General features: G+C 40.2%; 1 protein-coding gene across 10 annotated transcripts in view; it reads left to right on the top strand.

The window, feature by feature from the left end:
- Nucleotides 1-15,124, top strand: part of LCORL (ligand dependent nuclear receptor corepressor like) — a 155,125-nt gene that overhangs the window by 64,401 nt on the left and 75,600 nt on the right. For 7 of the 10 annotated variants that reach the window (XM_055138267.1, XM_055138271.1, XM_055138268.1 and 4 more), the window contains exons 3-4: nt 3,898-3,977; nt 4,814-4,943. In XM_055138267.1, coding sequence (XP_054994242.1) covers nt 3,898-3,977; nt 4,814-4,943 — 210 coding nt within the window. Of the gene's footprint in view, nt 1-3,897; nt 3,978-4,813; nt 4,944-6,869; nt 6,917-15,124 lie in introns of those variants that run through there. The other 3 variants (XM_055138270.1, XM_055138269.1, XM_055138262.1) reach the window with 2 other exon arrangements.

Genomic DNA, 15,124 nt, shown 5'->3' with positions numbered 1-15,124 from the left:
CAGCCAGCCAGCCAGGCTGGATGGTTCAGCGCTCAGGCCTGGTGGTGCCATTCCTTGCAGGCACTGTGGTGCTGAGGGCATTAGAGGCCACAAGGGCCACACAGGGCCCTCCAGGGCTACACCCAGCATTACTGGGGTCGGGGGTCCTGTTTTGGGGGAGTAACGTTAGGTCTCACTGTACATTGACCAGTTATGAGTTTTTTAATTGTATAGATTTTTTAATCAAATATTGAATACACCACAGGTAGCTTGCCAGGCTCTGTCTGTGCAGGCGGGATACTCTCGGTAGCTTGCTGGGCTCTCTGAGAGGTATATGTGTGTATGTATAGGTATATATGTGTGTGTGTATATATGTATATATATATATATTACTCTCTATGATTAGTTACCTACTGTCTGAACTCCATCAAATATAATATGGTATGTAATTATGGAAAATGGGTAGGAAGTGTCTTATAATGTGTCATGCGGCTGCTTCACAACACATTTCCAGGTCCGGAAAGCGGCCTGGAGTGTGGTGGTGGTTGGGTAGTGGAGGTTGGCTGCTGGGGCTGGGTACCTTAGGGCGGGGAGGGTTCTCACCTGTCACCCTCTGGGGCGCCCCAAGTGAAAACAGCCTGGCGTGGAATCTGGTGGCATGGCTATGGGGGCCTCATCTTATACTCCTGTCTGGGAGGAGCAGCCGTTGAGCCGTTTACGTATACTCTCTGTATTCCTAAAGACCTGTTGAGGAGTAAGAGCAAAGTAGAGCTGGATGTGCTCAAGCGGAAGGGCACACGCCTTGCATGCATGTATTTCTGATTTTGATAACCCAGTCTTGGATGGCCCCTGAGCACTGCTGGGTATGATCCCTATAAAATAATTAATTTAGGGACTCTTTGCTCCTAAAGACTTTGATTCCAGAGGTCTTCTAACCCATTTTGGCAGGGATTGTGAGCTGGGCTACAACTCTGTGCTGCCCGGGGATGGATTTTTCCTCTCCACCCTGTTTTTCTGCACGGAAAATGGTGGCGGCAGCAATATCCACGTGGTGAGAGCCACCTTCTAAGACTCCTAACCCAGAGTTAAGGTTTTTGCAGTTTTGTGACTCACAGGCAATCATGGGAAGCGGGTGTTACCGGCACGCCCTCGGCCCAGATAAGATCCGGAGCTGCTGAGTGCGAAACGGACCCTCTGCTCCTAAAGACTTTGATTCCAGAGACCTTCTAACCCATTTTGGCATCCAGAGCGGCTTCCTACAGCAATGCACTGGGACTGTGAGCTGGGCTATGCAATTTCTGACAGTATTTTCCCTGGACTTTATACAGAAATCCAAAACCGCGTGGCCGCTACTGCAGTCGAGCAACTTAACGTCTCTTAATTGTCAGCAATGTGAAACGGTTCCTTTTTAGCAGGTCTGACTTTGGGGGAAAACTCCAAACAATAGCAGTGAGTTTTTTGTTGAAATATTGAAGGTAATCAAAGTAGCAGCCATTTCTCTAGAACTAAGCCATAGCCCCACGCCAGCTGAGAAGAGGAAATATCCCTCTTTCCCGGTTGTTTCCCATTTTCGGGGAGAAACACGGCATGGCGTCCACCATGCTATGAGGCGAGGGAAGGGGGAAGAGAAAAAAAAAAAAAAGGAAAGGAAAAAAAAAAGAGTTATGTACTTGGAACAGTGGGACTTCATATCTCTTCATTCTAAGCAATGGAAAACTAATTATCAAATGCTTCCTTGGCAGTAGGGCTGTCTTTCTTGAGGGGAAACTCCAGCAACAATAATGAGTTTTATGTTGAATTATGGAATATAATCGAAGTAAAGAGAAAATGAAGTGAAATTCATCAGTTACACAGGTGGGGGGGCGGGGGTGGGAGGTATACTGGGGTTTTTGGTGGTGGAATATGAGCACTGGTGAAGGGATGGGTGTTTAAATTTTGTATAACTGAGACATAAGCCTGAGAACTTTGTAACTTTCCACATGGTGATTCAATAAAATTTTTAAAAATAATAATTATTATTTTAAATTTAATTCAAAATTAAATATCACAGACTACATATTATCTTTTTTGCATATTCAGTATGCCAAAAACAGTAACAATAGGTCTTATTCCCCTGACCTGAAAGAGCCTCCAGTCATTGGGAATGATGAGTAAGGAGAGGCTGGTAAAATCTCAGGGCTTCAAGGAATAGAGACGTTACTGGTGCCTGCTGAAGTAAATCGATGAACAACGGGATGACAGTGATACAGTGATAGATTATTTAAACTTTTCTTAGGTATTTATATTTCTCAGCAAACTTTGTAATTGCGTGGATGATAGTATGGGATTTCAAAACTTGATTATTGATGATCCCATCGTGTTGTAACCTGTTAGATCTCTTGTAGTTTATTAAGAAATTTTACTTTTTTAAAAAAATCGATCCACAAGGTAGCTGGGTGATGGAAATCCTAAAGATGGGAAATCAAAATAAAAAGTTACTTGACAACATTACAATTGCTAAGTTCTATCCCGCTGCTTTGGAGACTTCAAGTTATCTTTCCATTGCTATATATTCATGTTCCAACTTCATACTATTTCTAAGGTTAGGTAAATTAGTATTATCTCTGAGTCTCTTACAAAACTAAAAGGAAGTATCATTGAGCTTCTTGCTCCAATCAATTACAGTATCTTCTTTTCTCATTTGCATATTTGGATTAATATTAGAGATTTGGGGGGAAGATCCTATCATAATTACCTTCTATTTGGGAAACAGTAAGAATCTTTTCTTTGTAGTCTAGACATATGTTATGGGGGAAGGGGATGCTGTAGTACTTTCTGTTGCTTTCCGATCAGTTCCAGTGTAGCCATCTCACATGGTAATATTTTATATATTTACTTGAGGTTCTTTTATGAATATATTAAGAATAAATAATAGGGAATTTCTACTGCAAGAACAAAGTTAGGGGACAGACAGATAGTACCACGCCCTTCCACCCCATATGGTCCCCCAAGCCCCTTCAGGAATGGTCCCTGAGCTCAGCCAGGAGTAAACCCTGAGCACAGCTGGATAGGGCACCCAAATCAAAACAGACAAAATCTATGTTTAAGAAAATCACTGGGCCAGAGAGATAGAACAGCAATAAGATGCTTTTGAATGTGGCTGACCTGGATTCTGTCCCCAGCACCCCATATGGTATCCCAAGCCTGCCAGGAATAAACCCAGAGCACAGCCAGGTATGACCCCAAAACAAAACAAACCAAAAAAAGAAGAAAGAGGTTGTGAACTTACTTTGGATGAATTTCATAAGAAAATATTTCCAGAAAACTTTCTAATATAAAATTAAATTTTTAAGGAAAGTTGCTGTGGAAGAAAAAGAAAAAAAATGTTGGTATAATTTTGTTAACCAGCTTTTTATTAGCTCTTTCAACAGAAACTTTAATGTGATGAAAAGCTAATCTGAGGTTTTAAGCTCTGGACTTCTACATTTTTCTTATGCAGCATTCTGTTTCTCAAAAGTCTGGCTTTTCTAGTGCTTTTCTTTTATTTCTCTTCTTTATGTTATCTTTCATGATGTGCAAAATTTCCATCTTTCTCTTATGTCCATTTTTTCTTTCATAGTGAAAATAAAATCATATAATAATATAACCAAGTCTTTTAAAGGGTCAGATGATACTTAAAACCCTGTTATTTAAAATTAATGTACAACCATTTCATTTTTCTTGCTACTTTGGTTCCATAACAGTGCAAAATACTCTCCTTACAGCCATTTCTATATCTTCCTGGATGTCATCAGTTTGAGAGTTAGGCACTTGCCCCCTTCTATTTAATAGAGTTTTTTGTTTTTGTTTTTTAATATGAGCCATTGCTGTGGAGAGTGGTAACTTTATTTGTTTTAATAAAGTTAGTATATTTAATGAATATTTTTCCCTCTTTTAAAGACTGTGAACCAGAAGAGCTGACTGACTGGTCTATGGATGAAAAATGTTCATTTTGTAACCTACAGAGAGAAGCAGTCAGTGTAAGTTTTAGTGCTATAAAATTATTTCTAAACTAATTGTAACAGTTTTTAAACTGAATTTGTTCTCAAAATTTGTGACTTACAAATGGAAATTGAAATACATGATTTGGGTATAAAAAGGATATTTTAAAGACCTATGTTAAAAGTCTAGCATTTAGCTTATCTTGCAGATCAAAATTTCAGGATATTCATCTTTTTTTGCTTACTCCACATGACTTTCTTGTAGCACCTTAACTCATGAACTCAGTTCAGAACTGTTCTGTGTTTGGGTGGACAAGGGTGGCCTCACTTGGGCTCAGACGACCCTTTAGTCTGATTTCTTAGGAAGCAGTAGTTGGAAGATAATGTGGTACTGCTTTTTTGTTTGTTTTGTATTGGTTTAGCCTTTCACTTTCTCTTGCAGTCTTTTGAATAGTCTTATATCTTATATAAATAATTAAATATTAGTGTTGAATCTGAACAGGGCTTAAAGTTTGCAAACAGCATCTTATGTGGTTCTAATGCCTTGTATACTGTGATAAGAAGTACTTGAGAAGATTTGAGAACTCAACCTTTCAGGGAAAAACACCTGATTTCTTGGTAAAATTCTTGGAAAATATTGCATTACTGGCATGCTACTATAGTGAGTTTATCCAGTGATATAAATCTTAAATGCTTTTTTTACCTTTTTATAGTATGGTTTTGCTAAGGATTAAGGCTGATTTGGCTTTGCCAGAGCGAAAAGTGGAACAAATAAGCATCTAGGGAATGATTTTTTTTTTTTTTTTTTGCCGTGTGTAATGAAGTCTCATTTTTAAGTCAAGTTGTAAGTTCTTCCATGTTCCTTCTGCTTCTAGGACTGCCTACCATCCCTTGACTCCGCGCAGTCTACACCGACGGAGGAGCTTGCATCTCAGGGCCAGCCCAACGCTGAAAAGATTGAATGCCAAGCAGAAAATTACCTAAACGCACTCTTTCGAAAGAAAGGTAATATTAGATGCTTTATCATTTAAAATCTGCAAGAGACCCGAAATTGCTTTTACTATTTTCTCCCACGTAAGCTTTTTCATAATGTCATCCTCTGTTCCTTTTAAGTTTTTCTTTGTACTTTTAGGGACACGAGGGTTGTCAGTCACTGTAGTCTTCTGTTTCAGGGGAGGGGAGCCTTATTTCTGGCCAGGCCCATTGGGATATTTATAACCTCATCCGTGGGCCATGCAGCATGGGCAGACGGCCTTGGGTAGCTGGCGAGAAGCATGTGTGCTTGTCCCGTCGTGTACCAGGGCCAGACAGTTCCTACTCTTGCACTAGATATTCTTTTTCACCATTCTATTCTGAAATCTTTGACTTTATCAGAGGATATTTTTTGGCTAATATGTATAGATAGGAAACATTTTTTTATAGTCTGGTCTTCCATATATTGTTTCTATTCTCAAAGATCTCAAAAAGTCTTTCATGTTCAATAAATGTAGGCATGTCACATTGCAAAACTGTTAAATTATCAGCCAAGTTGAGGTCCATTTGCTGGCTTGCAGTTTTAGCATTTTGTTGGCACTTTGAATCTGCTTACTTGACATTAAACTGTCAGGTTGGTTTGTTTGTTTTTGCATGCTATCCAAACAAGTTAAACTAGATTTGTTTTGCTTGTTCCTTTGACACACGTGGGTCAGGCAAAAGTACTTTTTATGTTTAGTTTATTCAGGGGAAATAGGAATAGGAACCATCCTGTTTTTGTTCTTGGTCATTTCAGGAATAGTTGAGTATTTTGATTTTTACCACAGAGAACTTGAGGGTAAATGGTGTAGGGAAGAGAGGGGAATTAGAAAGGGAGAGCATCCTTCCTACCAGTTCCAGAGATTATAAAATTTATTACTATAATTTCCTCTAGGTGCTGACCCTGCTATAATCCTCATTGCAATTAAGTAGCATCAGATATTTTTGTTCAGTGAATTACTTGCAGGATTAAGCAGTAATGTTGGAAATAGTTCCCAACTTTAAAATATGGAAGTTTTGGGGTTGGAGCAATAATGCAGTGGGCAAGGCACTTCACGCAGCCTACCCAGGTTTGACCCCTGGCTTCCCACCTGCTTCCCCAAGCACCACCAGGAATTATTCCTCAGTGCAGAGGCAGCAGTAACCCTGAGCATCGCCAGCCCAAAAACCAAACATGGAAGGTGTTTGTTTAGTCTTATGTTTATGAAGAATTTTTTATGTGCTGAAATGTAAAGAATCCTCTGATTACCGTTTGGGACTGGAGATACTACCAGCAACAACAGCTGTTGCCTTGCATGCAGCCAGCCCCAGTTCAGTCTCCCAACACCACAGTCTCCCCGGAGTACTGCCAGGAATGATGGCTGAGTCCAGAGCCATGAGTACGCCACCTCCAAATGTGGCTCCCCGCTCCCTCCCAGAAAGCAAGAATTGGCATTATTATAAAAGATCTAAACTTAAGAACTATAAATATTTTTTAATTGCAGGGACTGAAAGTCTTTTCCTATTCATTAACTAAATTACCAAAAATTGAAAACTCAGCATTATCTTTCAGAAACAAATTCTATTTCTTTTCCAAATTTTTCAGTTTGAGTCAATGTCAAATATAACTTACATTCTTAAATACTTGATAGAATATTGATTTCGATTTTTTTCCTGTCAGTGCTTTTATACTCAAAAAAGAATTTTGTTATAAGACCTTATATCACTAACAAGTGAAGGACTCTAATAATAGTACATACATTCAGTAAGTTTCACTCATCTTGGAACTCATTACAGTTTCCTTTTTCTTTGAGTAATTATTTTTAGTAATAGCACTGTCAAAAATAGTTATAACTTAAATTTTAACTTTTGATAGTATGGAGTTAACCTGTGCTCCATTGCCCTATAAGAGTAATCAGTAAAAACTTGGTACTATTTCAGCTGATTCAAGCATCTGGGTCTCCAAGAGATCTCCTACCAATGGTTGGGTGAGTGTTCATGGATTTAGTGACCTCTTCATTTGGGGATTTCTTGGTATTCTTTGCAATCTTTGAAGAAGCTCAGTTTTTAAATGAAATATTCTTAGCTGTAGAAGTTTACTTTATCTCACGTCTTATCTTTGTTAATTCCTTCATTGCACTTCATCCTCACTTTTAAGATTTAATTAAACATAAGAACTTTTTGCCTTTATATTTAGGTTTATTTTTAAATTTTTTAAATAAAATCATTGTAGAGATTTCTAACATAATCTGACTAGGATGCAACTGGAAGATATTAATGATGTCTTTTGAATGGTCTTATTTATTGAGTTCTACTACAAATGTTCATAAATAAATGGTTGGAGAGATGTACTCTTTTAAGATATGTTATTCTTCTTTAAGTTTCTAATGAAGTATTGCTAAAGCATCTTGTAAAGCTTTTATTTGATTACTGAAAAATGAATTCTTGGTATTAGTAACAGTAGTGTTACTGATGTTTTCAGTGTATTTTGTAGTTTGAGGAATACAAATCTTTTTTCCTTTGCTTTCTTAACAGTGGGTTTAGAGATTTAAATGTAAGCTTTCATGATTGAGAACTCGCCTCTGAGGAACAGTGATGCTGAATCTCTTCATCAGTAATGATCCAGCTCCCTTTTGGGAGGCCTTCTGAGGGGGACCCTCTCAAGGGTCAACTCCAGCCCCTTCCAGCTCCTTTTTATCTCTCCGTTAACCTAGGGCTTCATGTGCAGACCCAGGAATATGGTGCTGCACAGACACTGCAAGGCTGGCCTTTCCCTGGGCCATCCCTGGGGTCAGAAAGGGCGGGTGGAGAGCTGTGATGCTTTGGATGAACTGCGCTTGGTTGCAGACAAGGCAGTACCATAGCCTCTGGACTCTCTCCCGGGCCCCCTAATCGAGTCTTCTCACACTTTATCCTGTTTACTCCCAAGTATCATTTTTAACAGAGAGAAGTTACATGTGTACCGTGAGTACATACTTATGTACGGTATTTTGAATCCTCAAGAAGAAACAAGCAAAAAGTAGTAAAGATGTTCTGTTTACGAACCACCTAGCTTCCTTAAGTATGAGCAGGAAAACCTGCCTGTTCTCACTGTTAGCAGCCTGGGATTAGAATGATTTTAATTAGTTAACCACACCAGAGAAGACTTGTAAGAAATGTTATATAGAGATTTCTAGCTCAATTTCATGTAGGTTTTTATTTTTCCTTTATTTGAACTGTGAGTGGCTTTAAGTAATTTGTTCCCTTGTATTTTGTAATAGTTATTTGGTGTAATACTAAACTACCATGTGAGTGATATTTTAAAATTAAAAAATAGTCAAAGAATAGTCTCTCAGGGTTGAATAAATGCAGTCAAACTGAAAGGGATAATTTAGTAGGAGGTGAACTTTTAGCTAGTTTTGTATATTCCTTAGAAATTTTTCAAGATTTAACTCTTTCAAGTGTTTAGATGCCAAAGTAGAATAAGTGTTCCATGTAGTAGTTTCTTTGTTTATTTGTTGTAGAATCATTAGTATTGCTAAAAGTTCTTCCCCTTGCCACTTCCAGTAAATATTTCAGTGAATATTTCATGAATAAATGAATGAATAGGCACTTAAATTATAAAAGTGTGTTTTAGAAACCGGAGAGATGGTACATCGGGGAGGATGCTTGCTGCATGCACTTACCTGGGTTTGATCTCCGGCACACCATGTGGTCCCCTGGGCCCTGTCAGTAGTGATCCCTGAGTACAGAACTGACAAGTAAGCCCTGAGCACTGTCGGGTGTGGCCCACAAAATAAACAAAACAAAAAGTTCATTTCAGTTTCTATACACATCAGTAGTATTGATGCTTTATTTGTTCTCTTTGAAGAAGGAAATTACTCATCATATGAATATGATTTGTCTTTCCCTATTCTGTATTTAGGTTTATTGCTGTTTAGAGTTTGCATATCAGTTTGTTTTGAAACGTGGATAAACATAAGTATATACATATAAAAGAAATTTTACAAAACTTTCCTTATGGTATATGAAATAATTTTGATGTGGAGCTTCATATTCTTTCCCCAAAACTATTAAATCACTGACTTATAATTCAGGAAGATGTCTCATCCTTTATTTTAAAATTAAAGTCTTTAGCTAAGTTGGGCTTAGCATCACATACTAAATTGAACTTAGTATGCAATTACTGCGTAGTATGCATGTAGCAGTTGAAAGAATCAAACTGCTAAATATATAACTGAAACATTCCGTCATCAAATAAGGTATATATCCTGAATTATCTTTTACGTGCACACATATAAGTATTGTAGGCAGCATAGACAGAGCAGTATGCAATGCTCAGAAGTAATGATGACAGTTTTTGTTGTCATTATTTATGGGCCACACCTGGTGGTGTTCAAGGTTTATTCCTGGCTCTTTGCTCAAGGATCATGCCTGACGGACCTTAGGGACCACATGAGGTGCTAGGAATTGAACCTGGGTTGGCTGCATGCAAGGCAAATGCCTTACTTCCTATCTATTGCTCCTGCACCCAGATGACAATTTTTATAAAAGGGTCTAGCAATCATAGAGATCTTGGGGAAATGCATTTTAAGAATTAAAGAATAACAGTTTGGAAAATCATGTTAGTCATGTCAGCACTGCCCCATTCCTCATTTTTGCAGATTATTTTCCTTTTATGAGCAATGTAAGGCAGGGATGAAGCTTAGTGGTAGAGCACATGTATCATTTTCAGGGCCCAAGTTTCAATTCCTTACGCCACACAAACTTGCACACATAAATCCATAGCATTTTAAAGCAGGAGATTTGGAGATTATAAAGAAATAATACTTTAATAACTTAAGGAACATATAGTGTAAATAATGATGAAGTAATGTGAAATAATTAGTGATTTCCAGTAGCAGTTAGTCAAATAAATAAAGCATTTTAAAAATGCTTGAAGTTTGATGGCTGGAGAACAAGTGGAGGCTTTAGTTCCTGCTGTGTGCACTGGTGAGTAATGTTAAATCAGAATAAACTGGTGAAGTAGTGAACAGGTAAATTAAATGCTGTGGTCGATCCATATCCAAGTCCTTATTAATGAAACTGCCTCTAATTGATCCATCTGCTGAAGCCATAGAAAACACAGTAGGATTTAAAAAATGATAATTAAAATGAGGTGAACTGTTAAGTTTGGTCCGTGTTTCAGCTCCTGTTACTAAGACTTTTGCTTATAGTTTTCTTTTTTTATTTTTTTATTTTTTTCAGTTGTGTGAGGTTGGAGGACACCTGGCAGTGCTGGAACAATCCCAGAACCTTGTGTGTGCTCCACTTGTTTGCTGCCACAGCTCTGTAGTTTTATTTTTCTATGTGAAGATTCTTCTCATATGAGCAAAGCCATTTTTGCAACAACAAACCTTTTGTTGGCATGATTGATAGTAGATATTTTGTTTTGATTATTTTTTATTTTGACCACACCCGGCTGTGTTAAGGGCTTCTCTCCATTCTGCCCAGGGGTCAATCCTGGCAGTGCTCAGGGGACCATATGCAGTGCTGAGGGGGGACCCGGTTGGCTGAGTGCAGAGGCAAGTGCCTTTCCTATTGTACAATCTACCTGCCCGACTTTCAGTGATAAAGATTTTGGTGTTTGGTATTTGAGGGATTATCAAATGTATCAGCACCTCAGTTCAGGTGTTTCCTCAGCAGTATGCAGTGTGACATAAAGATCTTTGTCAGCTAGACCTCTACATACTGTTTAACTTGGTCAGAATATACTATACAAGGACTATGAGATGGCAGATACGAGATGGAAGTAAGCTGACCGCTCTTTTAATAGCTCATATTTTCTAATGTTTTCTTAACTTAAGCATCTCTGCAAAGATGATGCTTTCAGTTAAGCATCACCTTTCACCTTAGAAGATGTGTTTTTAATGCATGGTTTGAGGTTGTATACCTTAAATAGTACATATTGTTCTCATGGACTATTTAAGATATTTAATAAGGTTAATTTTGCATACAAAATTACTTTTTACCTTCCCTTGCCATTTGAAATATCTTCTTTATCCCCCTCAAAAATATTGATTTTAAAAGATTTTTAATTCCTTGGATATGAAGAATATCTTAATTTTGTGTATTCTTTTCTTTAAAAACATTTATTTCTACTTTGAGGAGTTTTAGACAATGATATAAAACAAAAGACACTTTCCAGCATGCATATTTTACTCTCAACTTACTTATGTGCAGTTAAGTTGTGCATTTTAGGTGAAAGAATGAATCTTTTAAAAATGCATACTCATACACATTGCAGACATGTGCAACTTTTAAATAGTAGACATAATAAGATGTCTAACATGTATTAGGGTATAATCCTTTATGGTATTAGGATGCCATATAGCACATAGTCCAGGGTATTGCCTACTGGCCAGCCAATAAGAAAGAACTACTCAGAAGCTGGTATGAAAGCACATTTCCTTTTTTAAAAAATTTATTTATTTTTCATTAGTGAATCACTGTGAGGGTACAGTTACAGATTTATACATTTTTGTGCTCATGTTTCCCCTATACAAAGTTCGAGAACCCATCTCTTCACCAGTGCCCATTCTCTACCACCAGTAAACCCAGCATCTCTCCCACTTTCCCCAATCCCATCTCCCCCCCACCCCACACTGCCACTGTGAAGGGTATTCCCTTCTGTTCTCTCTCTCTAATTAGGTGTTGTGGTTTGCAATAAAGGTGTTGAGTGGCCGTTGTGTTCTAGTCTACATTCGGCATGCATCACCCTTCCCCCGCATGACCTCCGACCACATTTTACTTGGTGTTCCCTTCTCTGAGTTGTCCAGAATGAGAGACCAGCCTCCAAGCCATGGAGTCAACCTCCTGGTACTTATTTCTACCATTCTTGGGTGTTAGTCTCCTATTCTGTTATTCTATATTCCACAGATGAGTGCAATCTTTCTATGTCTGTCTCTCTCTTTCTGACTCCTTTCACTCAGCATGATACTTTCCATGCTGATCCACCTATATGCAAACTTCATGACCTCATTTTTTCTAACAGCTGTATAGTATTCCATTGTATAGATGTACCAAAGTTTCTTCAACCAATCATCTGTTCTAGGGCACTCGGGTTTTTTCCAGATTCTGGCTATTGTAAACAGTGAAAGCACATTTCTTATCAGCATTCATTTTCTCAATTATTATTATTGAGGTGTCTTTAAAAAGTTTGTTCTGAAAAAAATTTGTCATGGGTTTTGGTCCTTGCAAAAACTGATACTAACGCCACCAACCTGGTCTAATCCCCAGCATCCCATCTGGTCCCTTGAGCATCGTCAGGAGTAATTTCTTAGTGCAGAGCCAGGAGTGACCGTGTGTGTGTGTGTGTGTGTGTGTGTGTGTGTGTGTGTGTGTGTGTGTGTGTGTGTTTTAGATGCTGTGAAACAGGGTTTTTTAAAAAAAAACTTTCTAAAAAACATGTTTAAAAAATTTAAAACAGGGCTGGAGTGATAGCACAGCGGGTAGGGCATTTGCCTTGCACGCGGCTGACCCGGGCTCGAATCCCAGCATCCCATATGGTCCCCTGAGCACCGCCAGGGGTAATTCCTGAGTGCATAAGCCAGGAATGACCCCTGTGCATTGCCGGGTGTGACCCAAAAATCAAAAATAAAATAAAATAAAATTACCTAATTAAAAAAAAAATGTGAAACAGTGTATTACAACATTATATAAATTTCAGATGGCGTCATTATCAGTCAGCATCTGTATACATTAACAAAAACCAATAAGTACTTTTTTAGAGTGTAAAATCTAGCCGTGGAAATCATCCTCCCTCCCTCCCCATTTGTGTTGAGGTAACTGTTTTACAACAGTTCTCTTGTTCATACTTGCAATGCCGTTTTTCCACACTCCCTCACTAATGAGTTGATAACCCTCCACCGCTGTCCCATTGTCCCTTCTCCCACTTAGGAACTTCATATTAGATGGGGAAGAGTCAAATCTTTTTTATTCAAGGAATTAGTAATTCAAAGAGAACATTTTTTTCAGCTCACATGATCCAGAAATGCTTGTCATGGAGGGCTGGTAAAAATAGGTTCAACAACCGAACGCCAGCCATCATTTGGCGAACACGGCTGTTTTTTCAGGTAGCAGAGTCGGGGCTTGAAGCTGCAGCGAGCCTGGAACACAGACCTTGAAGAACAGCAGTGCTGGTGTGAGGGACAGCTCTAGGAATTGACCTCTAGGGTCGGCCTCGGTGGGCTTGAGAGACCGTGGGGCACAGGGCAGTGGGTGGCCTCCGAAGCAGACGTGTGCTGCAGGTCTGGAATGGGTGGCATTTTATAGGAGACCGTTGAGCACTTCTCGAAGATTTGACTTCCATGCAGTATATGTCTTCAGTCTTGTCTGAGAATATCCCTCCCTCGAACCCGAGTGACAGCTTAGTAAGGAAAAATACCGTGGGTGAAGGCTTTCTTCATTCAGCACTATGAATAGATGGTTCCACTCCCTCCTTTCTTTTAGGGTTTCCTGTGAGTGCTCTATTATGAATTCCATGTTTTTTCCCTAGTACTTGAGGCTTTGTTTCTTTCTTGCAGATTTGATCAATCTGTCTCTCTGGTCCATGCCATTTAGATTAGAATGTGTCAAGGTGTTGTTCTGTTTGAGTTTATTTTGTTGGGCACTGGGTGGAGTCTGACGTGGGGCATGGATGTGGGCCTGCAGAGACAGCAGAGGTCGGGGTTTGGGTGTAGGAAAATGGACTACCAGGTCCTGAATCTGCACAGGTCGCCTCCTTAGTCTGGTGAGGTGCCCAGCTATTCTCCTTCCAACTAGCCTTTCTTTCCTCTGGCCCCTAGTTTTCCTCTCCTCCCAGTATTCTTTGGATGCAACAGTTACTCCTCTTGCAGTTATCCACTAAATATTTTATGTTTTAAAAAAATTTTTAGAGTCCGAGTGATAGCACAGTGGATAGGGAACTTGCCTTGCATGGCCAACCCAGATTCAGTCCCGGACCCTGTTTGGTCCCCCCAGCACTGCCAGGAGTGACTCTGACCATCGCCAGGTGTGGTCCAAAAACAACCACTGTATCGCTGTCAACCCGTTGTTCACTGATTTTCTTGAGCCAGCGCCAGTAATGTCTCCATTCGTTTCTGTCATGTGCTAGTGTAGCCCAATGGCATATTGGGGGCTCTTTCAGGATCAGGGGAAAGAGGACCGTCGTTGTTACTGTTTCTGGCATATTGAATATACCACGGGTAGCTTGCCAGGCTCTGCCTTGTGAGCGGGATACTCTTGGTAGCTTGCTGGGCTCTCTGAGAGGGCCAGAGGCTTTTGGGGCGGCCTCTAGTCATCTTTACAGGTGTTCCCAGTCTACCGAATGTAAGCTTTTGGTCGACTGGCATGTTATAATGATCTGCACACTGGCAAACACGCACCTGCCTGCGTCTCTGGGCAGCACGTGGGACATCTGCGGCCTCAGGTTGATCTCCTTGAGGTTGATGGAGTGCACATGGAGGTTATTGAGCAGCTGGCACGGCAGGACCCTTTCACGGAGGGTCTCTGCTGGGTCAGACACCTACACCGAGTCCCAGGTCACCCGGTGGTTGGCTGACAGCACCCCACAGTGGATGAGCCACTGCGCGCACTGCCGCCATGGCTCTGTCTGACAACTTGGCCTGGCCGGGGCAGGCGGCAGCGCTGCTGCCACTGCAGTTTCTCCGTGACCCACCGACACCATTCTGTCTGAATCTTGCAAAGCAGCCGGTGATATGCATCAGGAACCACACATAGAGGTCCAGCCGGGATCTCGAGTAGAGTTCCATGCCTGGCGTGCTGAGCCGAGCGTTGTCCAAGGCGAGATGGTGAGCCAGTTCCGGAGAGGCGAGGGGTTCGGGCAGCATTGGCGCCACCTTGCCTCCAATGAAATATGGTGTGGAAATTATGAGAAATGAGTAGGGAGTGTCTTAGGATGTGTGTTCACGCACACGTGAAGCTCTGGGGCGCCCTGAGTGAAAACAGCCTGGCATGGAGTCCAGTGGCATGATTATGGGAGAAGCAGCTGTGAGTTCTGGACGGTGGCCGATGAGGAAAACAATAAAAACAACCACCACAAAAAATTAATGTCCCTTTCTAATATCTCTTCTTTTTTTGGTTGTGTCTTCAGTTTGTCTCCAGACACTGATTCAGAGTTTAGCTTCCTTAGTTCTGCGCCGTGACCCTCTGCTGTACTCACTGGCTCCTTCAGCTCT

The sequence above is a fragment of the Sorex araneus genome, chromosome 5, assembly GCF_027595985.1.
Source record: "Sorex araneus isolate mSorAra2 chromosome 5, mSorAra2.pri, whole genome shotgun sequence".
NCBI lineage: Eukaryota > Metazoa > Chordata > Mammalia > Eulipotyphla > Soricidae > Sorex > Sorex araneus.
Note: the sequence above shows the minus strand (reverse complement) of the source record. Positions and strands in the feature narration are given on the sequence as shown.